The sequence below is a fragment of the Hemitrygon akajei genome, unplaced genomic scaffold (genome assembly GCF_048418815.1).
Source record: "Hemitrygon akajei unplaced genomic scaffold, sHemAka1.3 Scf000041, whole genome shotgun sequence".
In the NCBI taxonomy this organism is placed as follows: Eukaryota; Metazoa; Chordata; class Chondrichthyes; order Myliobatiformes; family Dasyatidae; genus Hemitrygon; species Hemitrygon akajei.
In genome coordinates this window covers 5,608,304-5,636,297 of record NW_027331927.1, presented here as the reverse complement: position 1 = coordinate 5,636,297, position 27,994 = coordinate 5,608,304, and the positions used below count along the sequence as shown (strand labels likewise).

The following is a 27,994-nucleotide window of genomic DNA, read 5'->3' as shown; positions in this document are numbered from 1 at the left end:
ATGAGCGGAGTCACCGGGACGCGTGGGAGACCCTCCACACGTCACCTGATCCCGTTTGTACGCAGAGCTGCAGCATTTTTACTGGTTTATTTCCGAGGCCCCGCCCACCGCCCTGATCACACCGCGCATGCTCAGTCCTGGAAGCGCAGCGTTGCATTTCGTTCTTTGTTGAAGCGGGTCGGTGATGAGATCGAGATCGGGATTGGGATCGGGAGGGGGGTCCTCGCCCCCAGTGGCAGTGAGCTGGGGATGGATTATTCTCTGCGGGGCGACACCATCAATTTCCCTTCTGTGAGTATTGAAGCCGGTCCTGAGAGGGGAGGTCTGATGTTAGGCCGTGTATCCTATTAACTTCCCCGAATTCAAACAAGAGAAAATCTGCAGATGCTGGAAACGCGAGCAACGCGCACAAAATGCTGGAGGGACTCAGCAGACCGGGCAGAATCCAGGAAAAGAGTACAGTCGACACTACCGGCCGAAACCCTTCGGCAGGACTGGAGAATAAAAGGTGGGGGTGGGGAGGGAGAGAGAAACACAGGGTGATCGGTGAAACCTGAAGGGGGAGGGGATGAACTTTCCCGAACTGGCGGCCTCGCCTCGCTTCCTTCACAGAATCTGCCGGGGTCGGTCCGGGTTGTGAGACCTTCACACCGAACCGTCTGAGATGAGCCGCCGCTCAGCCCCTGTTGTTCTGGTCCTATTAGCAGGATGAAGTAAAACATGTTTCTATCCTGTTACTGACAAAGAATTGTATAATTTGTGTTCCGTGTGTTATCTGACTGTACTTGCCTGTGATGCTGCCACAAGTCAGTGTTTCTCTGTACCTGTACCTTCCCGTACTTGTGCACTTGGCAATAAATTCAACAGGACCTGAGAAATCTCAGTGAGATTTGATTAGTGATGATCATCTTGGCAGCTCGGTAGGTCGAATGTATGAGATAGTACACGGTTAAATGCAAAACCCTGAACAGTGTCGATGATCAGAGGGATACGCTTCACTGAACTCAGAGACATTTCTTCAGCCAGAGAGTGGGTGAATTTGTGGAATTAGCAGAGGCAGCTGCGGAGGCCAGGTTGGGGGTATGTAAGACGGAGATTGATAGGTTGTTGATTGGTTACAGTGAGAAGGCCGGGGTGTGGGGCTGAGGAGGGATAAACGAGTCAGACATGATTTAATGCCGGGCAGACTCGAATGGCCAAACGGCCTAATCCTGTTCGTATGTCTTAAAGAATAGGTTTATTGTCGGGGAGACCCAACCACGGTCACGTGATCCCCTTCTGCGCTCTCATTTTGCCGCAGAGCGCAGCATTGCGGTTTTTTTGAGTCCCCCCGCCCCCCCCCCCCAGTCTGGTGACGTGAGAATCACATTGCGCATGCTCACAGTCTGTGGCATGGCAGTGATTTTTAGCCCGCTGAGTTCATTCACCATTTTGCGCCGCTACGGATTTGCAGCAGCGGCATATTTTCTCCTTTTGGGGAAATCGGATGTTGGCCAGTGAGTCCCGTTAACTTCCCGAACTGGTGGCTTTGCCTCGCTTCCTGGAAATCCTCCAAAGTTTGTTCACTTCAGATAAGCCTGGTGATAGGTGCTGAATGACTGTTGCATCTTCTGCCTAATTGGGGTGGGTGAAAAAGGAGAATGCCCCAGGTTGTGGGGATCTTTGATTTTACCGAGGGAGTGGGAAGTCCAGAAGGAGTTCATGTAGGGAAGACTGATTTCTGTGATGAGCTGATCTGTGTCCGTAACTCTGCAGTTCCTTGCAGTCACGGGTAAATCAGTGCCATACCAAGGCGTAAAGTATCCGGATTGGAAACTTTTTATGGTGCATTGATAAAATTTGGTGATTGACAACGCGAATATGACAAAGTTCTTACGGTTTGTTCTAGCTTTGTCAGTTTGGTATCTTTTATAAAGTAGTATTGTGGCGAGCATTTGGTCCATAATGACAGACGAGGGCGCTGCTTAATCTCAATAACGGTTTATTGTGTTAAACGCAAAACAGACTGGGCACCGTGACCCGGAGAGTGAACTCAACCAATCTCCAAAAGATGGGGGAGGTGACCATCACACACACCGATTACAATCAATCTGACCCACAAATAACACGAGCAAATTACTGTATAACCCAGGTTAAAATGTAACAATAAGTGAACTGGAAATTCCCACCATAATCTCGCAAAAGCATTTTAACACAAGAACAAAGAATTTCCAGCCTGTATCTTTCCTGCTCAATGATATATATCAACCATCTTGTTCAACCTCTGTCCAGTCTGTATCCCACCACCTCAATGATATATATCAACCATCTTGTTCAACCTCTGTCCGGTCTGTATCCCACTACCTCAATGATATATATCAACCATCTCATTCAGCCTCTGTCTAGCCTGTATCCCACCACCTCAATGATATATATCAACCATCTCGTTCAACCTCTGTCCAGCCTATATCCCACCACCTCAATGATACATATCAACCATCTTGTTCAAACTTTTTCCAGCCTGTATCTCTCCTGCTCAATTATATATATCAACCATCTTGTTCAACCTCTGTCCAGTCTGTATCCCACCACCTCAATGATATATATCAACCATCTTGTTCAACCTCTGTCCAGTCTGTATCCCAGTTCCTCAATGATATATATCAACCTCTGTCCATCCTGTACCCCACCAATGATCAAATATCAACAATATCTCTCCTCCATTGTCTTCATTGTGAAGTATTTTGCCTCACTCAGTTATTTCCATAATCGGTGTTTGTTACCTGGAACTACCAGAGGATTTAGTGAATGCAGCATGAGGAAGGATAAAGACAGCCATTACAATTTTAGTTTCAACATTACAAAATGACCATGACATTAATCTTTCTGATGACGAAATTTGCTGTGTTTAAAGTTGAATTTTAAAAATAGAGTTAAAATTTGAAGTTATTTTCTTTTTCAGTCATTTTTGGAGAGCCACTTTTTTCCATTGCCAGAGGAACAGATGTGCAGGGAGTGGTGCACATTTTTATTTCTCTCTGGTCACGATCCCTCAGTGAGGGACAGTGGCCTCGGGAGTAGATGTAACAGAATGATAGTGGGGTGGGGAGGATGTTGTGAGCATTGACTCTATCAACTGTATTAACCCTGTGTTGGAATGAAGAGAAAACTAATGAATGTGGGCATTACATTTCTGCGACTTTGTTCAAGCTGTCACAAACATCTTGTAATCAGTCAATAGTTGTGCATCATTTAAAGTAAAAAGAGAAAATATTGGAAAAACGTTCAGGCAGAATCAGTTCTGATACTGAGTCTTCCACAGTTTCTCTTTCCACAGATCCAATCTGATGTACCGAGTTTCCAGCATTTAATTTCAATTTGAAATGAAAACCCTGTTATTCCTGCCTACAGGAAATGTGATGGCCAATTGTGCTGAGCAAAATCTCATTTAACTATATGATAATGATAAAATGCTTTCAGTTTAGCTGCTGGAGACAATGTGAAACGTATCCCTGCCTGCTGCTGACCCACGCCCAGTTTTCCAGCCCAATATCTGGCCCAGCCAGAGGATTATCAGGTTCCTGTTCTGCCACAGGTTGATGTAGGAGTGTCAGCTTTTTGAACTCTGAATGGCCAACACATTGTAGCATTTTACCAGCAGCAAGGAGTCCTGGGAAAATTGGTGCTTGGCCTATTATCCTGGGATATAGACTCTGGGCATGTGGAACTGTCAGTATTTGGGATTTGACCAGGTCAGTACTTCTGTAGATGGGGCTGAATGTTCCTCCCCCCACAATGAATCAGAAGTCTAGGGTTGCTGGCCATTGGTTGTGGGGGAATCCCTGATGTGGGGATGATGTGTGAGGATTCTGGTGTCGGTAAGAGGCACGTTCAGCTGTGTGATCTTATCACAGATTTTGACCCTGGTGAAATGGACCTGGAGATCAAGCTGCTTGGGCTTATGAGGTGTTGAGAGAGTATTTCTGGTCTGGGGTCAGATGTTTGTTTCTGGAGATCCTTTGAAAGCAATGACTGCTAATCTGAGGAGAAAATGAGATCCCATTCCATCCCTCACAGGGAGAAGCTGTGATGAAGTGTTTTCAGCAGTAGAATTAGACCCAGGGGTTCACTGTTCAAACCGTGTTTGTAAATTTCCCCTCACTGTCACCTGTTTGTTAGTAAATGGTCCTGGACCTGTGCTCAGTGCAGTTCCGAGGGACGGTGAGAGTGGTGCTTGTTTAAGGAAACATACTGAATGCTGGAAAAACTTGGATACACTGGAGTGGAGAGGATGTTTCCATTAGACGGAGAGTCACGGATCTGAGAGCACAATCTCAGAATTAAAAAAAGTTTACCTTTAAAATTGAGATGAGGAGAATATCTTGAGAAAAGAGTGGCTGATCTGTGAAATTTGTTGCCAGAGAGTGTGGTTGAGGCTGCCATTTGGGTATATTTATGGCAGAGATTAATATATTTGTGTTTGCTGATTAGCTTCAGGGTTACAGGAGAAATATGGTGTTAGAATAAAACTCAGCCATGGTTGAATGGTGGATCAGACTCGATGGATCGAATCACCTAATTCTGTTCCTGTGTCTCATGTCTTACCATGACTGAATGATGACTCCTTCGTATCTTATACCTGGTTTTGTAACGTGTGAGGGATAATTACAGGTTTGTTCACTGTGTGCCTTATATTTGTCTTCAACGTTTGAATTTAAGTGTTTTGTTTTTTGGAACATTGAGCAGAAATGTTCTCCTTTGTATTGTTAACTTGCTTCATTATCTCTCTGATTAGGTGAGAGATTTATTGGAAGAAAAGCCCACAACTGGAAGCAAACCACAACTGAAGATGAGGGAAACAGCTGCAAGTGAACCAGCCCGAGGACTGAGAGCACCAACTGGAGAGAACCCTTCTGACTCAGGGTTTCCATTGATTCAGTCAGGAGAAAGTTTGGTGAGTCTCATTTACTCAAACATTGGTCCTTTAGACATTACATACCTGCACAAAGAACGGTAGGAAATAGTTGGAGTGAGACTGAATCTGCCCAGAAGAACCAGTTATGCCTCTGTCAGACCCAGTTGCAATCACTCCAGGTCTGGTGATGTGCTGTCAGTATCCCAGCTCTTTAAAGTCACTCACATTCCCTCAGTATTTGCTCTTTTTAAGGTCTTGCATCTTGTGAAATAGGTTTTGGTCACTTCTGAGTGGGGAGATGGAAACAGGGGAGAGTTTACACATAATATCTTTCAAAAAAAAGTAACTGTTTGAACTTGCTACAAATTTGCTGGCCTTTTCTCCTTGGAGCAATGGAGGATGAGAGGTGACCTGATAGAGGTGTATAAGATGATGAGAGACATTGATCGTGTGGATAGTCAGAGGTGTTTTCCCAGGGCTGAAATGACTGACATGAGGGGGCATAGTTTTAAGGTACTTGGAAGTACATAGAGGGGGGATGTCAGGGGAGTTTTTCCCACACAGAGTAGTGAGTGTGGAAAGCATTGCTGGTGACGATGGTGGACGTGGACACAATAGGGTATTTTAAGAGACTCTTAGATGGGTACATAGAGCTTAGAAAATTAGTTTTATGCAATTGGGTAATTCTAGACAGTTTCTAGAGTAGGTTACAAGGTTGGCAGAACATTGTGGGCTGAATGGCCTGTAATGGGCTGTAGATTTAAATGTTCCATATTGATATAGATTATATATGTTATATATTCAGTCATGTTATATGTTGATAGATATTGATGATTGTTGCAGTGGATGTTGTGCATTTGGATTTTCAGAAGGCCTTTGACAAGGTGCTGCACATGAGGCTGCTAAACAAGATAAAGGGATCCCATTCTGGTTGGCTGCCGGTTACCAGTGGTGTTACACAGGGGTCCGGGTTGGGGCGCTTCTTTTTACGTTGTATATCAATGATTTGGATTATGGAATAAATGGCTTTGTGGCCAAATTTGCTGATGATACAAAGATAGGTGGAGTGGCCGGTAGTGCTGAGGAAACAGAGAGTCTGCAGAGAGACTTGGATAGATTGGGGGAATGGGCAAAGAAGTGGCAAATGAATTACAATGTCGGAAAGTGTACGGTCATGCACTTTGGTAGAAGAAATAAACGGGCAGACTATTATTTAAATGGGGAGAGAATTCAAAGTTGACTCGATGGTGAAGATGGCGAATGCAATGTTGGAATACATTTCCAGAGGAACAGAGTTTAGGAGCAGGTCTGTGATGTTGAGCTCTATAAGGCAATGGTAAGACCTCACTAGGAATACTGTGTGCAGTTTTGGGCTCCTTATTTCAGAAAGGATGTGCTGACGTTGGAGAGGGTTCAGAGAAGATTCACTAGAATGATTCCGGGAATGAGAGGGTTCACATATGAGGAAAGTTTGACTGCTCTTGGACTGTACTCCTTGGAGTTTAGAAGACTGAGGGGGACCTCATAGAAACATTTGGAATGTTGAAAGACATGGACAGAGTGGATGTGGCAAAGTTGTTTCCCATGGTGGGGGAATCTAGTACGAGAGGGCATGACTTAAGGGTTGAAGGACGCCCATTCAGAACAGAGATGCGAAGAAATTTTTTAAGCCAGAGGGTGATGAATCTGTGGAATTTGTTGCCAGGGGTAGCAGTGGAGGCCAAGTCATTGGGTGTATTTAAGGCAGAGATTGATAGATATCTGAGTATTCAGGGCATCAAATGTTACGGTGAGAAGGCGGAGTAATGGGACTAAAGGAGAGATTGGATCAACTCATATAAAATGGCGGAGCAGACTCGATGGGCCGAATGGCCGATTTCTGCTCCTTTGTCTTATGGTCTTATGGATATATATGACAAGTAACAATAACAATAGGTGTAACCATTGTTACACCTAGTCCAATAGTCCACCGTCCAATAAACAGCCTCTCACCATCACCTCTGAAATACAATGTTAACAGGAAGATTAATCAGTAATTAAGGTGAAAAGAGAATTTTTGCTTCCTGAAAGGTCATGTATCCTGTCTGATTCAATGGACCAACTCCTCCCTTGTTTACAACTTAATTTATCCTGGGACCCATCCTCCCAAATCATGCTGCGTCTGATAACCCACATCCCCAGCCTCCCTCCACCTCGCCAATGGCTCCACAGCCTTTCCACTATTTACCCCACACCTGCACATGTAGACTGATCCACATCACCCACATCCTCCCTCCCAGCTTGGGGAACCACAACTAATTGACCCCACAATCTCGGCTCGGGCACAAAACTAAACCCAGAGCTGCAAGACCAGACAGCCTGGGCTCTCCAGCTGTCCGGCTCAGTCCCAGCCTTTTTCCACTACAACTAAAGCTTGATTTACACAACCTAGGATCATCCCCTCCCTCACCCCCGCCTGAACATGAGAACCACTGGATGAAACCTGTTGTTTACTTCATTGTTCCCCTGAAATCATTAAAAACGTCTATTGAACAGCTTTTGAAAACAAGCTGTCACCCACATGTGATGTCACTCTGCGCCCCCCCATGCCTGATGACACGTATGGGATCCCCACAGCGGGATCTAACATCACCCTGTACCCCCTCATGCCTGATGACACGTATGGGATTCCCCACAGCGGGATCTGACATCACTCTGTATCCCCTCATGCCTGATGACATGTGTGCATTCCCCATACTGGGATCTGACTGTGTGCAGTTCCTTATGTCACACTGGCGCTGAGACGGTTGAACTTTACTGGCTAAGGTAACAATTACCTGACCCACCCACACCACCCCACAGTCAACAGAGCAGTCACACTCTTCCCATTGGTGAGAACCGATGTCAGTCACTGGTACACCCAATAGCAGAGATGGGCCAGCGGAGAGGGCATTAGCCCTGCTCCCGCTCCGAACTCCCTGTCAAAGTGGAACAAATCTCAAAGTAATTGTCCCGTGTTTTGAATTATTTGCATTTCCCTCCGAGGGAAGTTGGGGGCATTTGTGAAGTGTCTGCTGTGGCCAGTGTCTGATGTATCACTGAGAGGTAGGAGGAGACCACTTGGCCCATCAGTTCTTCGGGTGGGGTGGATCCCAGCAGAAGGAGGAGGGAGGGGGTATTAACAGAGGATAAATATGGTGTATGGGGTTGGATAGGATAGGGTCTGAGAGGATGTTTGTCCCGGTGGAGGATCAAGGAGCAAGATGGGGAAAGGAGTCCATTGACAGTGGGGAGGGGACAGGAGGGACTCATCTATAGAAATGTCTGAGCCTACGGTGATAGCAAGCAGAGATATTCACCACTTTTGGGGGCAAACACTGGTAGACTGTATTTTCATATTGTCAGTGACACAATTATATAATTACTGTTCTGTGTGTTATCTGAATGTACTTGCCTGTGATGCTGCCACAAGTCAGTGTTTCTCTGCACCTGTACCTTCCCGTACTTGCTCACTTGGCAATAAATTCAACAGGACCTGAGAAATCTCAGTGAGATTTGATTAGTAACGATCATCTTGGCACTTCAGTAGGTAAAATGTAAAGAACATAGAAACCTACAGTACATTACAGGCCCCTCAAGCCCACAATGTTGTGCCAACCATGTAACCTACTCTAGAAATTGTCTAGGATTTCCTTGCAGCATAGCCCATTATTTTTATAAGCTCCATGTACCAATCTAAGAGTCTCTTAAAAGACCCCATTGTATCTGCCTCTAACACTGTCACTGCCAATGCATTCCACCCACCTACCACTCTCTGTGTGAAAAACTTACCCCTGACATCCCCCTTGTACCTACTTCCAAGCACCTTAATACTATGCTGGTCAGTTCAATCCTGAGAAAAAGCCTCTGCCTCTCATCTTGCACACCTCTGTCAGGTCACCTCTCATCCTCCATCACTTCAAGGAGAAAAGGCCAAGTTTACTCAACCTATTCTCATCAGGCATGCTCCCCAATCCAGGCAACATCCTTGTAAATCTCCTCTGTGCTCTCTCTATAGCATCCATATAGTTTCCTGTAGTGAGGTGGCCAGAACTGAACACTGTACTCCCAAGTGGGGTCTAATCAAGGTCTTGTATAGCTGTAACATTACCTCATGCTCTTGAACTCAATTCCATGGTTGATGAATGCCAACACACCATATGCTTTCTTAACAACACTGTCAATGTGGGCAGCAGCTTTGAGTGTTCTATCGACACAGAACCCAAGATCTCACTGATCCAACACATTGCTAAGAGTCTTCCCATTAATATTATACTGTCTTCAAATTTGACCTACTGAAATGAAACATTTCACACTTATCAGTATTGAATTCCATCTGCCATTTCTCTGCCCAGTTCAGCACGCTATCGATGTTGCACTGTAACATCTGACAACCCTGCAGACGATCCACAACACTCCCAACTTTTGTGTCATCAGCAAACTTACTAAACGGTCCTTCAACTTCTTCATCCAAGTCATATGTAAAAATCACAAAGAGAAGGGGTCCCAGAACAGATCCCAATGGGACACTATTAGTCACCATCATCCCTGCAGAATACGAACTATCTACAACCGACCCTTGCCTTCTGTGGGTATGCCAGTTCTGGATCCACAAAGCAATGTCTCCTTGGATCCCATACCTCATTATTTTCTGAATGAGCTTTCCATGGGGAACCTTAGCTAACCTCTTACTGAAATCCATATACAGTACTTCCACTGCTCTACCCTCATCAATGTGTTTTGTTACATCCTCAAAGAATTCAGTCAGGTTCATAAAGCATGACCTGCCCTCGGCAAAGCCATGCTGACTATCCCTAATCAGACTATGTCTCTCCAAATGCTCATAAACCCTGCCTCTCAGGATCTTCTCCAAAACATGCCCACTGTTTTGTAACTCACAGTAAGACTCACTGTTCTATAATTTCCTGCGTCATTCAATGTCTGTAGTGAGATGCTGAAGATGTTCTATAGGTCAGTTGTGGAGAGCGCCCTCTTCTTTGTGGTGGCGTGTTGGGGAGGAAGCATTAAGAAGAGGGACGCCTCACGTCTTAATAAGCTGGTAAGGAAGGCGGGCTCTGTCGTGGGCAAAGTACAGGAGAGTTTAACATCGGTAGCTGAGCGAAGGGCGCTGAGTAGGCTACGGTCAATTATGGATAACTCTGAACATCCTCTACATAGCACCATCCAGAGACAGAGAAGCAGTTTCAGCGACAGGTTACTATCGATGCAATGCTCCTCAGACAGGATGAAGAGGTCAATACTCCCCAATGCCATTAGGCTTTACAATTCTACCGCCAGGACTTAAGAACTTTTTAAAGCTATTATTAATGCTTTTTGAGATGGTGATTTAGATGCATATCATATTTTTTTTACTGAGTTAAGTATTGTATGTAATTAGTTTTGCTACAACAAGTGTATGGGACATTGGAAAAAAGTTGAATTTCCCCATGGGGATGAATAAAGTATCTATCTATCTATCTATCTATCTATCTGTTATCTTCCTTTCTTGAACAAGGGAACAATGTTTGCAACCTTCCAATCCTGTGGTACTTTTCCTGTCCCTATTGATGATTCAAAGATCATCGCCAGAGGCTCAGCAATCTCCATCCTCACTTCCCGCAGTAGCCTGGGGTATACCTCATCCAGTCCTGGCAAATTATCGAACTTAATGACGTTCAAAAGCTTCAGCACATCCTCTTTCTTAAAGTCTACGCACTCAAGTGTTTCAGTCCACTGTAAGTCATTCCCAAAACTTCCAAGGTCCTTTTCACTTGTGAATACTGAAGCAATGTATTCATTATGTACATCAGAATATTTTAAATGATCAGCTGATTGAGAAACATCTGTTGAGAATGTAGTGGTGAATTCTAACCAAACCAAGTTGCCATTACTGACGACCCCACAGGTTTGTTATATTTGCATGGCGTCCCCTCAGCTCCCGTGATGATTGTTACAAATGTCAGTGATATGTATTCGATCCGTTATTAGCAATCAGCAAATGTACAATCTTGAAGCGATGAATCGGAAGTGTAGCCAAGTGCAGGTTCAGCATATTTGAGAGGATAATAACAAAAGATATGATATCCGTCAGTCCCGAGCAGTGTACCGCACGGAACAAAGCACAAATATGTAACTGATTCCCTTCGCGTTTACCACACCCCGACTGATGCGAAAAGTTACCATAAAAAAACATCATAAATACACAATGCAGAAAACAATGCAGATAGAGAACAGATACATGGCTCCTACACACAGGCTCATCTCCGATACAGGGTCTTCCACCTGAAATATTAACATCTGTCTGTCTTGTTGAATAATTCCAGCATTTTGATTTATTTATGTCAAAGCTTCTTTTCCCAGCTTGCTGTTTTCGATGTATGGCGGGTCTACATTGTACTTAACAAGTTGCCATGTAACTATCTGATAATAGCCAAGTGATAAGTTCAAAGAAATCTTGACCGAGTTTAGGTGATAATAATGGTCCTAAAGTCCTGCTGGAAAAAATGTCATGGTTCAGTACAAGATGTCATGATGTTATGTGTGATATTGCATTGTTCGGGATGTCAGAGTGATTCTATGTAGACTCAAACCATATATTGCCAGAAGCGTCAATCCCAGATGATGTTAATCTGAAAGGAGACGGTAAGAATCAGGTGTGACTGAGAGATATGTATAATTCATTGACGAGAGGAATAGATGTCCCATTGGTCAGCAGAAATGTTTCACCCCACACTGCTGTAACACTTGTCCATGACTCACCATAGCACCACTAGTGGTAGGAGGACCAAAGCAGTGGGCGCTGTCTGCTCGACCTGCCTTGCTATTCCATTGACACATCACTCCCAGTCCAGGGCACAAGATTGGTTCCAAAAAGGGAATTGGATGCAATATAGCAAGTAGATACCCTGGAGAATCCTGGCCCAATCTACGATCAATGGAGAGAGTGGAAATGGACATTGTGGAACTGTGGGTGGATGGGCACAGGTGGACCAGACCATGTCACGTCTTCAGTGGATAGGCCCAAGATGTTTGGAAGTGCTTGCCTCAGTTTAAAAACAAAACAGTGTTCTCCTTTAAACTCCAGTGATTGTTTGATCCTCCTGTTATTTTTTTTTTGTTACAGAGCAGCAAAAACTGATCACATCTGTCCTCAAAATGGGTCAAGGATCGAGCAGTGGAGAAGCTCCAGTGGCGTCAGCATCGGGAAAGGACACAGGTACTTTGGCGAATTATTTTAATTTATAAATACTCTACTGATTCTGTTTTTGGGTTTAATTCAACGTCGGCAATTAACAAAATGTTTGTGCGAACTGAGCATCCCTGGGGGAAACTCGAGGAAGGAGTACAGTTACCATCTGCTCCTGCTCCTCTAACAGATTGTGATGCGCATTAAAGTAGCGAGTTACTCCAGAAGACAAGACATACTGCAGATGCTGAAAGTTTTGGGCAACACAAAGACACACAAAAGATTTGCAGAACTCAGCAGGGTCAGGCAGCAACCATGGAGAGGAATAAACATTTAACGTTTTGGATCAGGACCACAAGGAATAGAAAGTAATCTGACAATATCTAGAATTTCTGTCCCCTCATTTCCAGTCCGATGAAGGTCCTTGGCCCGAAACATTGATTGTTTATTCTCCTCTGTAGACACTGCCTGACATGCTGAGTACCTGCTGCATTTTGTGAGATATTCCAGAGATTTGCTGAGGAAGGGGTTGACCAGGTAGGCAGACAGTAACCCGAGCAAAGCGGTGGTGATGGGCAGTACCAGGAGAGTGATGGTGATGGGTTACTATATTCTCAGCAATAAGCAGTGTCCTTTCAAAACAGGGATGTATATTCCTGGGGACACGAAAGAGTAGACTTCAACAGATGGAACTATACCACCTCCTACACCCTGGCGACCCCTACCCCCGGGCCAAACCTGTTCTTCCCCCCCCACCAGGCCCATGTATATATTTCGGACTGTGTTTTGTTGTGATCTTTAGGTTCCAGAGAGAAAGTTACTACCCAGTATGGTGTTGTAATTTCTTTAATGCTCCTAATTTTCCTTCACAGGTCCAAGCTCAGTGATCACCGAGCTCCTGGCGAGCTGGGACGATTTCCAGCTGCTGCAGTTGACGGATTTCTACCGGGACAGGCTGGAACAGGCGATGGAAGGAGGGGTGCACGGAGTGAGCCTGGCGTTAACGGCCGAGAATCAGTTCAGCGGAGAGGAACATCGGGTGAGTGGGAGGGAGAATGGTTTTAAATTTTCACACATCACAGGACTGATGGGTGTCGGGACTCTTACTCATCGGATAATAAAGCATAAAAACAAATCAGAAATAAATATATATAATTCTTAAAACTGTGAATCTGAAGGAATGGTTGAAAGAGGTGTAAATACCCATGCTGGCAGCTCAATGTTCAGAGCAAGGGGAGTAGGCAACAGTTCTATGAGGTTGTAATAAAGACGTTTAAATGGAAATATGACAGGAATTTTTATTTCAGGAAGACTGTACATTATGACGGCAGGATTCAGTGAGAACCGGGGCATTATGTCTGGATGCCACAGGAGCTCGAGTGTGTTGTGTTCTGGGTGGAGATGAGTCTGTTACAATCTGTAACTGCAAACAGTGCGGATCGGGGAATTCTGCCATGTTGTAATGTGTAATCACTGAATAAACCTCCACTGGAAAAGGCAAAGGAAAGGCATCAGGTGTCAGCCGGTAATCCGCTGTCATGTTGGACACTGGCGGACTGAGGAGATGAATCACATCACCTTTTCTGCAACTTCTCCAAGACAGTTCATTGTTATAAAAGCCCGCCTGAATTCTTTCTTCATCTGTGATCAATATTTTCTGATTTCTGTTTTACACTGTCAAATCCAGTGAGGAATTATTTATGGATTTGGAGCCACATCAATGAAGCGGTCACAGACCAGCCAGGATATAATTGACTGGTGGACCAGGTTCACGGTGAATGTCCCTCCGTGTGCTCTGCACTCAGAATGTACAGTCCATGTCCAGACAGGATCAGCACCCGTCCGGGTGACTGCTCAGTGTGATCCCGTTACAGAGCACATCATTTACTTCTCATTCTCTGTGTGGATCTGTCAGTCCCCAATATGTTCACTGTTACTCTTCACAGAAAATCTCTGATCTCGCTGATAAGGGAGAGCGGGCGGACAGTTCTAAACTCCTCCTGAGCCTGGTGATGGAGAAAGGCTCCCGCGCCCAGAGGGTGATGTGGGAAACCTTTGTGAAAATGCGGATTGGTGTCCCAAAGTTGGACAAAATACTGAAAGAAATACAGGAACATGGTGAGAGAGTATCAGAGATTAATTTAATTTTAGAATCAAACATTACGTACTTATAATTAAACACATTTCAATTCCTCAAATTGTTTAAATCTGAACAGGTTGTGTTCTGGTTCATCGACTCGTACCGGAGATTCCCAGGGAACTGAAAGGTAAGTGAAGAAACCGCTGTTTCCATCAAAGGTTGATGTTGTGTAGGACCATGTTGCTGTTGAGTCACGGGGATTTGATCAGGTAAATGTTCCACCGTGACACAGCGCACAGTGAGACACATGGAAACATGTTTGCTGGAGGGAGAGTTTTCACAGGACATTTTGAGGAACCACGCAGAGAGTTGGTGAGTTTGCTGAAAGGGATCACAGCTCTCTGGGTCCCGCAACTACAGATCCCTCCACCGGGGTTAGATTGGAGAAGGGGGTAATCTGAGGAGCGAAACTATTAGAAATTTCTTACTCCAAAACATGAAATCCTTTCCCTACAACCACCCAACCTCTGGTACGGCCCTCATCATAAATCACTTTTCTAAATTCCCTCAGATCCTACAAGTCATCATTTTTAGGACTGGGAGTCCATTGAAGTTCTCACCACAGAATAACAATGATAATTTAATGAGAAAAGCAGGTAACACCCCAACTCGTCTGTTCAACCCCAAAGCAGCATATGAAACCAACTATATTCACATCTGCACCCGCTTACTGCAAACACTGCTAAATTACTATTTCCCACTCAATAATCCTGGGATTTCCATTAGGAGACAGTGTTAGTGAGGGTGTGATGGGGGACAAAATCCTCAGCTCAGTCCACAGAAGCTGAAATTGATGTGATGTGTGATGGACACTGTGGAAGGGGGAGAGATGGGAATTAGGACAGAGAAACCGAGGGTTGTGAGATTGTGGCAAGAAAGTTTGAAAGGACTGAAAATATCTATAAATAATATTGTAATTAATTAAATTGTGACCGTCTGGATAAGAAACTCACTACATCCGTAAGCACATCATGTCCGTGAAAATGGAGCCTGGGTCAGTCCATGGACTCAAGATTGTGAGGCTTCATAATCACAGACAGAGTTGGATCAGTCAACTCCACATTTAACAGAGGAGAGAGCGTAGGAAAAACAGATATGGTAAAAATTTATTAATTCCACAGTAGCCCATGTTCTAACTGAATACTCGAAACCCTTGAACAGAAATTTAAAGAAACCCTCATTCAGCCTGTCTCATTTCCAAGACAAAATTCCAAAGATGTTAATTTTCAAATGGTACCAGATGAAGTTTTCAAACTGCTCACATTTCTGTCACCTCTTAATGCTTTGCAAGTCCATATTGAAACAATAAAATCCCTCTGTTTCCCTGCACTAAGGATTTGGTAATTCTCAAACTTGTTCTTCACTGTACTTCATGCTGTTTGCCAAGAGTCCAGTCACGGCAGTGAAATTCCCACACATATTTCTGAATACAGAACAGACTCACTCCTTCATTATTGAAGAACATTATTTCTACCACAGTCACATTCCTTAAAGTAAACATTTCAACAATCAATGTTTTCCTACACTCCCTGCTACACCCGAATACGAAGATTAGAAAGCCCACACACTCCCAGAAAGGGTCCTGAAACATTGTGAGACCACGCACAACTCTGACAGGGTCCTGACACACTGTGAGACCCCACACACCCCTGACAGGGTCCTGACATTTGTGAGACCCGACACACCCCTGACAGGATCCTGACACACTGAGATCCCACACATCACTGACAGGGTTTGCCACACTGTGAGACCCCACACACCCCTGACAGGGTCCTGACACACTGTGAGACACCACACACCCCTGACAGGGTCCTGACACACTGTGAGACCCCACACAACCCCGACAGGGTCCTGACACACCGTGAGACCCCACACACCCCTGACAGGGTCCTGACACACTGTGAGACCCCACACACCTCTGGCAGGTTCCCGACAGTCTGTGAGACGCCTCACACACCTGGCAGGATCCCGACAGACTGTGAGACGTCTCACACCCCTGACAGGGTCCTGACATACTGTGAGATCCCACATCCCCCTGACAGTGTCCTGACAAACTGTGAGAACCCACACCACCCTGACAGGTCCTGATACACTGTGAGATCCCACATCCCTCTGACAGGGTCCTGACATACTGTGAGACCCCACACACTGCTGACAGGGTCGTGACACACTGTGAGACCCCACACACCGCTGACAGGGTCCTGACACTCTGTGAGACCCCACACACTGCTGACAGGGTCGTGACACTCTGTGAGACCCCACACACCGCTGACAGGTTCCTGACACCCTGTGAGATACAACATAACCCCGACAGGGTCCTGACACACTGTGAGACCCCACACACCACTGACAGGGTCCTGACACACTGTGAAACCCCACACAACCCCAACAGGGTCCTGACACACTGTGAGACCCCACACACCCCTGACAGGGTCCTGATTCTGTGAGTCCCCACACACCCCTGGCAGGATCCCGAGAGACTGTGAGATGCCACACACCCCTGACAGGGTCCTGACATACTGTGAGATCCCACATCCCCCTGACAGTGTCCTGACAAACTGTGAGAACCCACACCACCCTGACAGGTCCTGATACACTGTGAGATCCCACATCCCTCTGACAGGGTCCTGATACACTGTGAGATCCCACATCCCTCTGACAGGGTCCTGACATACTGTGAGACCCCACACACTGCTGACAGGGTCGTGACACACTGTGAGACCCCACACACCGCTGACAGGGTCCTGACACTCTGTGAGACCCCACTGACAGGGTCCTGACACACTGTGAGACCCCACACACTGCTGACAGGGTCGTGACACTCTGTGAGACCCCACACACCGCTGACAGGTTCCTGACACCCTGTGAGATACAACATAACCCTGACAGGGTCCTGACACACTGTGAGACCCCACACACCACTGACAGGGTCCTGACACACTGTGAAACCCCACACAACCCCGACAGGGTCTCAATACTCTGTGAGACCCCACACAACCCCAACAGGGTCCTGACACACTGTGAGACCCCACACACCCCTGACAGGGTCCTGACATACTGTGAGACCCCACACATCCCTGACAGGGTACTGACACACTGTGAGTCACCATACACCACTGGCAGGGTTGTGACACACTGTGAGACCCCACACTCCCCTGATAGGTTCCTGACACACTGTGAGACCCCACACACCCCTGACAGGGTTCTGACACCCTGTGAGACCCCACACACCCCTGACAGGGTCCTGACACACTGTGAAAACCCCACACAACCCCTACAGGGTCCTGACACACTGTGAGACCCCACACATCCCTGACAGGGTCTTGATACTCTGTGAGACCCCACACACCCCTGACAGGGTCCTGACACACTGTGAGACCCCACACACCCCTGACAGGTTCCTGACACACTGTGAGTCCCCACACACCCCTGGCAGGTTCCCGACAGACTGTGAGATGCCACACACCCCTGACAGGGTTCTGACACACTGTGAGACCCACACACCCCTGACAGGGTTCTGACACACTGTGAGACCCCACACACCGCTGACAGGTTCCTGACATACTGTGAGACCCCACACACCCCTGACAGAGTCCTGACACCCTGTGAGACCCCACACACCCCTGACAGGGTCCTGACACCCTGTGAGACCCCACACACCCCTGACAGGGTCCTGACACCCTGTGAGACCCCACACACCCCTGACAGGTTCCTGACACACTGTGAGACCCCACACACCCCTGACAGGGTCCTGACACCCTGTGAGACCACACACACCTCTGACAGTGTCCTGACACATTGTGAGACCCCACACAGCCCCGACAGGGTCCTGACACTGATACCCCACACACCCCTGACAGGGTTCAAAGACACTTTGAGATGCCACACACCCCAACCAGCCACCCACCGTGCACGTGCTGATGTGCAAAGTTACTTATTTGTATTTTGAATCAGTGATGGTAGGAGGGGAGGGGGAGATGTGATTCCCCGACCTGTTCCTTTGACAGAATGTCTTCTACCCTCTTCTCCATCTCGATACGCCGTATCAACACTGGGGATTAAAAGTTTCTTCCACAGGAAAAAAATCACAGCTGTGACAGTAGTGGGAGTTCGTCCAGTACAGGACAGTTGGGGGTCAGTAAACTACCAGGGAAATACTCACCTTCACAGCACAGTTAATGTGGAAATGTGATGATCTGGTTTTTGTCCAGCCAGGGTTCTGTTAATGCAATTTACTTTACTGTATGAAAATCCATTGATGAATCCAATTAATGCAGTAGCTTTGAGTTAACTCGTGTGTGCTTAAATATTGATTTCTGAGGTGAGGCATCTAACAGTTTGTCCACTGTCTGTTCCCATGGAAGATGTTCAACAGAAACACAAGGAGACTCTGCGGGCACAAACTGAAACACTGAGAGTGAACACGATCCTGATGAGGGAGAAGGTGAAGGTTTTCCAGCTAGTTGATCGATACGCTGAGCTCACGGTCATTTCTACTGTTCGAGATCGGAGACTGGTGGAACATGAGCTGCTGGCAAGAGGCAGAGACCACGAGGAGTGGAGAGAAAAAAATCTTCATGTACTCCTGGAAAAACTCCGGACGGATCAGGTGTTCCAGAGCAGCTTTTCGCGAAGTAAGTCCGAATCTGGGAGTTCTGCAGCAGTGGCCGGAGTCCCGGGGATCGGGAAAACAACAATGGTACAAAAGATTGTTTATGACTGGGCCATGGGGAAAATATACCAACAATTCCAGTTTGTCTTCAGTTTCAAATTCTGGGATTTAAACTCCATTAACTGCAGAATAAATCTGAAGGAACTGATTCTGGATCAGTATCCTTACTTTGGGAATATCCTGAGAGAGGTCTGGAAGAATCCAAAGGGATTGCTGTTTATATTTGATGGTTTGGATGAATTCAATGACACAATTGATTTTGCTGACAGTCGGAGAGACACAGAACCTCAGTCCACATGCACAGATCCTGGATTCAAGTGCAAGGTGTCGGACATTGTGTACAGTTTAATCCAGCACAAGCTGCTCCCAGGGTGTTCAGTGCTGGTGACCACCCGGCCCACTGCATTACATTTATTGGAAAAGGCAGAGATCAGTGTCTGGGCTGAAATCCTGGGATTTGTTGGTGAAGAACGGAAGGAATATTTCATGAGGTATTTTGAAGATCAGACGGTGGCGGAAGCTGTTTTCAAACATGTGAAGGAGAATGAGATCCTGTACACCATGAGCTACAACCCCTCCTACTGCTGGATCCTCGCTCTGGCACTGGGCCCCTTCTTCACACAGAAAGTCAGGGACCCGCAGCGAGTTCCCAAGACCATCACTCAACTGTACTCCAACTATATTTACAACATCCTGAAAAACCACGGCCGTGAGATTGAGAACCTCCATGATGTGTTACTCAGGGTTGGTCAGATGGCCTTCAGAGGAGTGTCCGAGAAGAAGATTGTGTTTACAGATGGAGATTTGATCAAGTTCAATCTGCAGCCTTCCCAGTTCCTGTCCGGTTTCCTGATGGAGCTTTTGGAGAGAGAGGATTCTGCCCGGAGCGTGGTGTACACATTCCCACACCTCACCATCCAAGAGTTTGTAGCTGCAGTCGCACAATTCCTGATCCCAGATGGCAGAGATATTAGGAAACTCCTCACTGAAGCCCACTGCGTGAAGGATGGGCGATTTGAGGTATTTCTCCGTTTTGTTGCTGGTCTCTCCAACCCATTGACAGCTCGGGGCCTGGAGGAGTTTCTGGGTCGATTTCCTCATCAAACAACCTGCCGGGTGATTGACTGGGTGAAGGAGGAGGTTAAACGCCAGAGTGGAAACACGAGGAGTGAAGCTGGTAAAAGGAGCCTCCTGAACACATTGCACTACCTGTTTGAGTCTCAGAATCGTGGACTGGCTCAGGCCGCACTGGGATCTGTGGAAACACTTTCATTCAGTGGAATGACACTGACCCCGATTGACTGCGCGGTCCTGTCTCATGTCATCGGACTCTGTGATACAATAAAACACCTCGACCTGGTGAACTGCCACATTCAGTGTGAAGGAATCCAGCGGCTGGGACCCGGGCTGCACAAGTGCCAGGAGTTGAGGTAACTTGATTTATCTTTCACTCTGAACTGTGGAACTGTTTGTTCCCTTGTGTTGCTTCAATGTAAAGGAATTTGGCTAAAACTCTAGTAAATCAGATTGTGAAGAATTGTGACAAATGTCCAGGGGATCGGTCAGTAATTCCCCAAGGACAGGAGGGTTCTTTGGTTCCTTGTGAAGGGATGTTGGAGACTTCATCAGATCAGTGAACAACGGCCATTGGTTTAATGGTAGTAAATCACAGGAATGGCCGTGTTTCTCGCTGCCTGTGACACATCCATTGACAATGTTCCTTCTCACTGTTACTGACACCTAGACCGACACTGACTGCAGCAGGTGGGTCAGAGATTCACACCCTCCTCCCGGTGAGGGACAAGAGACCGTCAGCAGACTTTCCCAGTGAGAAGGAATGAAATACCATTGTGAGATTGTCCTCCCCTGCCCTTCCCTGTGTGTGACTATCACCATCAGTCCACCTGTGTGACTGTGCTCACTACCAAATACTCAGACACCATGGGTGCATCTCCTCCCCCGATTGTGGGCCTCAGTTCAGACCCACCCCTCCCTTACAATCTATTTCTGTATCATCTCATTTTATTGGATTATCTTTTCCCATCAGTATACTGCTGTGGGAACTGACATCCCCATCCCCCTTCCTCCTGAGGGATCTCTCTTCCCCATCCCCTTCCTCCTGCAGATTCTGCCTTCCTGTCTCTTTTCCTCAGGTGGGGTCTCTTCCACCATCACCCATCGACACATTCCCACTCACAAATCTTCCTCACTGTGGGACTTTCTCCCATCCTTCATCCATTACCCTCCCGACCTTCTCACATCAGGAACACTTTTATAACCATCGGGGAATCAGACAGAATATGTGGAGTTTACAGGGTCACACGGACAGACTAAAGTACTGACATTCGGTGAATACGCTGGAGCTGGTCAGTGAGAGACATTGACAGTGATGGGAACTCCGATCAGTGATTTACTGGAGGGTTTAATGTTTCCTGAAATATACAAGTGAGAGAAATGTCCTCAGACCCATGGTTTGAATCACATTGTTCATCAATCTGTCTGTTTGTGTTTAGACTGAATGATAATGACCTGGGAGATTCAGGAGTGAAACTGGTGTCTGCGGCTCTGAAGAACCCGGAGTGTAAAATACAGACACTGGTGTAAGTACCAGACTGTGGGAGATTGTGTTTACAGTCACTGGGTGTCTGAACGTTAATATGATCTGTAGAAACAAAGAAACAGAAAATATACAGCACAATACAGGCCTTCCAGCCCACAAACCTGTGCTGAACATGTCCCTACCTTAGAACTACCTAGGCTTTACCCATAGCCCTCTATTTTTCTGAGCTCCTTTAGCCATCCAGGAGTCTCTTAAAGACCCTCCCATTTCCACCTCCACCACAGCTGCCGACAGCCCATTCCACGCACTCACAACTCTCTGTGTAAAAACTTACCCCTGACAGCTCCTCTGTACCTACTTCCAAGCACCTTAAAATATGCCCTCTCGTGCTAGCCATTTCAGCCCTGGAGAAAAGCCTCTGACTATCCACACAATCAGTGCCTCTCATTATCTTGTACACCTCTATCAAGTCACCTCTCATCCTCCGTCACTCCAAGAGAAAAGGCCGAGTTTACTCAACCTATCCTCATAAGGCATGCTCCCCAATCCAGGCAACATCCTTCTAAATCTCCTCTGCACCCTGTCTATGGTTTCGACGTCCTTCCTATTGTGAGGCAACCAGAACTGAGCACAGTACTCCAAGTGGGTTCTGACCAGGGTCCTATATAGCTTCAACATTACCTCTCGACTCTTAAACTGAATCCCACGATTGATGAAGGCCAATATACCGTATGCCTTCTTAACTGCAGAGTCAACCTGCATAGATGCTTTGGGTGATGTACGGACTCGGACCGCAAGATCCCTCTGATCCTCCACACTGCCAAGGGTCTTATCATGAATACTATATTCTGTCATCATATTTGACCTACCAAAATGAACCACCTCACACTTATCTGGGTTGAACTCCATCCGCTATTTCTCAGCCCAGTTTTGCATCGTATCAATGACCCGCTGTAACCTCTGACAGCTCTCCACACTATCCACAACACCCCAACCTTTGTGTCATCAGCAAATTTACTAACCCATCACTCCACTTCCTCATCCAGGTCATTTATAAAAATCACAAAGACTAGGGGTCCCAGAACAGATCCCTGAGTCACACCACTGGTCACCGACCTCCATGCAGAATATTACACGTCTACAACCACTCTTTGCCTTCTGTGGGCCCTTGGATGCTATGCCTCCTTACTTTCTCAATAAGCCTTGCATGGGGTTCCTCATCAAATGCCTTGCTGAAATCCATATGCACTACATCTACTGCTTTACCTTCATCAATGTGCTTAGAAACATCCTCAAAAAATTCAATCAGGCTAGTGAGGCACGACCTGCCTTTCACAAAGCCATGCTGACTATTCCTAATCATGTTTTGCCTCTCCAGATGTTCATTAATCCTACCTTTCAGTATCTTCTCCATCAACTCACCAACCACTGAAGTACGACTCACTCTTCTGTAATTTCCTGGGCTACCCCCATCTCCCTTTCTTGAATAAGGGAACAACATCCACAACCCTCCAATCCTCCCCTGTCCCCATTGATGATGCAAAGATCATTGCCGGAGGCTCAACAATCTCCTCCCTCGCTTCCCACAGTAGCCTGGGGTACATCCTGTCATGTCCCACTGACTTATCCAACTTGATGCTTTCTATAAAAGCTCCAACTTCTTAAAATCTACATTCTCAATCTTTGCAGTCCACTGCAAGTCATCCCTACAATCGCCAAGATCCTTTTCTGTCATGAATACTGAAGCAAATGATTCATTAAATACCTCTGTTATTTCCTCCGGTTCCATACGCACTTTTCCATTGTCACACCAGTTTGGTCCTATCCCCTCACGTCTTATCCTCTTGTTCTTCACATACTTGTAGAATGCTTTGGGGTTTTCCTTAATCCTCTCCACCATGGCCCCTTCTAGCTCTCTTAATTTCATTCTTAATCTCCTTCCTGCTAGCCTTATAATCTTCCAGATTCATATCATTACCAAGTTTTTAAACATTTCATAAGCACTTCTTTTCTTCTTGACTAGATTTACAACAGCCTTTGTACACCATGGATCTTGTACCGTACTATCCTTTCCATGTCTCATTGGAATGTACCTACTCGGAACCTCATGCAAATATCCCCTGAACATTTTTTACATTTCTTCGGTACATTTCCCTGAGAACATCTGTTTCCAAATTATGCTTACAGTTCCAGCCTGACAGCCTCATAGTTACCCTTACTCCAGTTAAAGGTTTCCCTAACTTGCCTGTTCCTATCCCTCTGTAATGCTATGGTATAAGTGATAGAATTGTGATCACTATCTCCAAAATGTTCTCCCATTGAGAGACCTGACACCTGGCCAGGTTCATTTCCCAATACCAGATCAAGTACAGCCTCTCCTCGTGTAGGCTTATCTACATATTGTGTCAAGAAACCTTCCTGAACACACCATCAAACTCCACCCCATCTAAACCCCTCACTCTTGGAAGATGCCAATCAGTATTTGGGAAATTAAAATCTCACTTCAACAACCCTGTTATTATTACTCCTTTCCAGAATCTGTCTCCCTATCTGCTCCTCGATGTCCCTGTTACTGTTGGGTGGTCTATACAAAACACCCAGTAGAGTTATTGACCCCCTTCCTGTTCCTAACTTTCACCCACAGAGACGCCGTAGACAACCCCTCCATGATGTCCTCCTTTTCTGTAGCCGTGACTCTATCTCTGATCAACAGGGTCACACCCCCACCACTTTTGCCTCCCTCGCTGTCCTTTCTGAAACAATTAAAGCCTGGCACTCGAAGCAGCCATTCCTGCCCCTGAGCCATCTGAGTCTCTGTAATGGCTACAACATCATAGCTCCAAGTGCTGATCCACGCTCTAAACTCATCCGGTTTATTCATGATACTCCTCACATTAAAATAGACACATCTCAAACCGTTGGTCTGAGAGTGTCCCTTCTCTATCACCTGCCTATCCTCCCTTTCGCACTGTCTCCAAATTTTCTCCATTTGTGAGCCAGCCTTCCTTTCCTCCGTCACATCAGTTCATTTCCCAACCCCCAGCAATTCTAGTTTAAACTCTCCGCAACAGCCTTAGCGAACATTCCTGCCAGGATGTTGGTCCCCCTGGGATTCAAGTGGAACCCGTCCTTTTTGTGCAGGTCACACCTGCTCCAAAAGAGGTCCCAATGATCCAGAGATCTGAATCCCTGCCTCCTGCTCCAATCCCTCAGCCACGCATTCATCCTCAACCTCATCCTATTCCTATTCTCACTGTCACGTTGCACAGGCAGTAATCCCGAGATTACTACCTTTGCGGTCCCGTTTCTCAACTTACTTCCTAACGCCCTGTAGTCCGTTTTCGGGACCTCTTACCTTTCCCTACCTATGTCATTTGTACCAATATGTACCATGACCTCTGGCTGTTCTCCCTCACACTGCAGAATATCTTTGACGCAATCTGAATCATCCCGGACCCTAGCACCTGGGAGGCAAACTACCATCCGAGTTTCTTTCCTGCATCCAGAGCATCGCCTGTCTGACCCGCTAACCATAGAGTTCCCTAACTCTACTGCCATCCTCTTCCTTTTCCTGCCCTTCTGAACCTCAGGGCCAGACTCTGTGCCACGGGCACGGCCACTGTTGCTTCATCACCACGCCCCCCAGGCTGTCACCCCCTCCAGCAGTACTCGAACAGGAGTACTTATTGTCAAGGGGTACAGCCACAGGGGTGCTCTCTAGTACCTGCTTCTTGCCCTTCCTTCTCCTGACTGTGACCCATTTCTTCAGTCTCCAATGGCCCCGGTGTGACCACCTGCCTGTAACTCCTCTCTATCACCTCCTCGCTCTCCCTGACCAGACGAAGGTCATCGAGCTGCATCTCCAGGTCCCTAACTCGGTCCCTAAGGAGCTGCAGCTCGACACACCGGGTGCAGATTTTGCCGTCCAGGAGGCTGGAAGTCTCCAGGATCTCCCACAACTGACACCGAGTACAGAAAACCAGCCACAGACACATACTCTCTGTCTGTATTGTAAACAGATAACCTACCTCGCCTCGACCCTTTATCGCCGAAGCCCTGTTGAGCCAAAGCCTTCCTACTCTGTCTCCCGCTCCTCTGACGCTCGCTCTGTAAATCTGTCTTCCTTTTAAACTCTTCTCGCTGTTCTCACTGGCCGACTTGCGCAGTCGTGCTGAAGAAAGAAATCAGTAATTGTGTTACTGATAAACACTGGGGATTTGTACCATCTCCTGTCTCTCTGTGTCCTTCACCCTCACTCTCTCTCATCTCTAGGCTGTACAATGTCGGTGTCACAGATTCTGGTGCCGAGGATCTCGCCTCCACTCTCAGTACAAACCCATCACTGACGGAGCTGGACCTGAGTGATAATAAACTAGGAGATTCAGCAGTGAAACTGGTGTCTGCGGCTCTGAGGAACCCGGAGTGTAACATACAGAAACTGTTGTAAGTACCAGACTGTGGGAGATTGTGCTTACAGTCACTGGGTGTCTGACACTGAACATTAATGTGATCAGTAATTGTGTTACTGATAATCACTGGGGATTTGTACCGTCTCCTGTCTCTCTGTGTCCTTCACCCTCACTCTCTCTCTTCTCCAGGCTGTGGGGTGTCGGTCTCACAGATTCTGGTGCCGAGGATCTCATCTCCACTCTCAGTACAAACCCATCACTGACGGGGCTGAACCTGAGATCAAACTCGCTGACAGACCGATCTGTCCCCGCTCTCCGCCACCTCATACTGACCCTCCCGCATCTGGTGTGGATCTGGTGAGTGTTTGTGTTAATGTTCAAAGTGATAAAATATCAGCAAATCCGCGGGTTTTCTGATGATATTTGTCTGTGAGTGTTGTTGAAACATTAACCCTGGTCCCCTGTTACTGACTCTGCTGTGTAATCTGTTTATTTCATCTTTGTTCTCCCATCTGTTTCAGGCTGATGGAGAATCGGTTCAGTGAGACCGGGGAGAAGGAACTGAGATCTCTGCAGGAACCCAGACCTGGACTGACAGTGCTTGTGTGAACATCTGAATGTGTGAACATCCCTGCCCGCGGGATGGGGACATTTGGCCGATTCCCCGCCCTTACCTTTAACGGCCGCGCGCCGGGGCTGATTCCCAACAGAACCGGCTCAGGCCTCGCGCTGTGCGTCGCTCAGAGTGGTCCGCAGTGACGTGTTTCCGCCTGTTGTCTGGCGGGGCAGCTTCCACCAGATGTGCGTGTTGGAGACTCCCACGTGACACCCCGGGGAATTACCCAGACAGAAAGAGCCCGGGGGCTGGGGCTCAGTCTGGGACACCGGTGTCCCGAGGTGGGATTATCCCGGGAGAGAATCCTTTTGCTCCCTTTGCTGAGGACGGTGCATTCGGCAGCCTGGCTGATATAATGATGTTAAATGGACAAATCCCTCGGCAGTGACCCTGGATCTGCAGCGATCCCGGACACGGCCCTGAAGTGTGATTTTATAATCATTGGTTCCCCGATGCAGAGTGACGGTGAGAAACGGGACTGATTATTCAAACTGTCACTCGTTGTCACCGGTCAGTTAATTGTGTGTGACTGTGAGTGAGTCGGGAGCAGCTTATTTATTCCCGCACGTCAGCAGCTCACACATTGTTTAATTTACATTTGTAAATTTACTCACACCCAGGACCTGACACAGAGTGAATTTCCCTCCACACCGTCCCATCACGCACTCCCGGGACCAGACACAGAGTGAATCTCCCTCCACACCGTCCCATCACACACTTGCAATGCCAAACTCACAGTGAAGCTCCGTCTGCACCATTCCATCACTCAATTAATTCCACCCTGCAAAATTTCATTTCAGGGAGGTAGCACCATCAATTTGAGGGAGGTTCTCGCAACTCCCGGGAGAGGTGGGATGTCTGCAATAGAGTAGCTCCTTAGTGGCTAGCCAGCTAGTTTAAATAGCGTTAGCTATGCTAATGAACGAATGACACCCGTTATACTCTTTTCTTTCTTTTTCAATCTTTTTATTATTGTTATTAATATCAACAAAATAAAATGATACATAGATAATGGGATTACAAACATACACTTTACAACTAAACATGAGAGAATACATAAGCAATGATTACAGTATAAATGAGTATTCCCAAATCACGATACAATATACAAATAAACAAGTCAAACCTAGGTATATCATAATATATTGTAACGTTCTCGCTCGGGTGTGAAATAACGCCGAGGTAAACGTCGAGATAAACCAGAATCAATGCAAACGTGACCGCAGTAAGATTAACCATTTACTGTTCACTCTTCACATTAACGCATGGTGAAAACTGTTGAAAAACAATACAAGATTGGTACAGTGTTTGTTCCCTTCTAAATATCACATTTACATTGTGAATACTTGCAAAGGTAAAACTACAGTAACTACATTACATTAAAGTGCAGCATACAGTCAGAATCTAGCTGCTCCATTGGCTGCTTTAGATACACTTCAATACAAACTATCCCGACTCTTTAACTTACGAAAAGGTAAACCTTACCGACCGTCGTTACT

At 46.5% G+C, this 27,994-nt stretch overlaps 1 protein-coding gene across 1 annotated transcript; it reads left to right on the top strand.

The window, feature by feature from the left end:
• Positions 1–27,456, top strand: LOC140720318 (NACHT, LRR and PYD domains-containing protein 3-like). Its single transcript, XM_073035182.1, has 10 exons — positions 1–291; positions 12,041–12,128; positions 12,971–13,137; positions 14,045–14,216; positions 14,315–14,365; positions 18,603–20,340; positions 21,424–21,510; positions 25,743–25,913; positions 26,069–26,236; positions 26,401–27,456. Exons 1-10 carry the CDS (start codon positions 1–3, stop codon positions 26,486–26,488), a joined length of 3,021 nt encoding a protein of 1,006 aa, XP_072891283.1. The 3' UTR covers positions 26,489–27,456.
• The last annotated feature ends 538 nt before the right edge of the window (positions 27,457–27,994 follow it).

What these genes read in the sequence shown, in the direction of transcription:
- LOC140720318 (XM_073035182.1), top strand. Translation starts at nt 1, where the DNA reads ATGAGCGGAGTCACCGGGACGCGTGGGAGACCCTCCACACGTCACCTG. An exon ending in AGCATCGGGAAAGGACACAG is followed by an intron (nt 12,129 to 12,970) that starts GTACTTTGGCGA and finishes TTTCCTTCACAG; the next exon opens with GTCCAAGCTCAGTGATCACC. An exon ending in TCAGCGGAGAGGAACATCGG is followed by an intron (nt 13,138 to 14,044) that starts GTGAGTGGGAGG and finishes TACTCTTCACAG; the next exon opens with AAAATCTCTGATCTCGCTGA.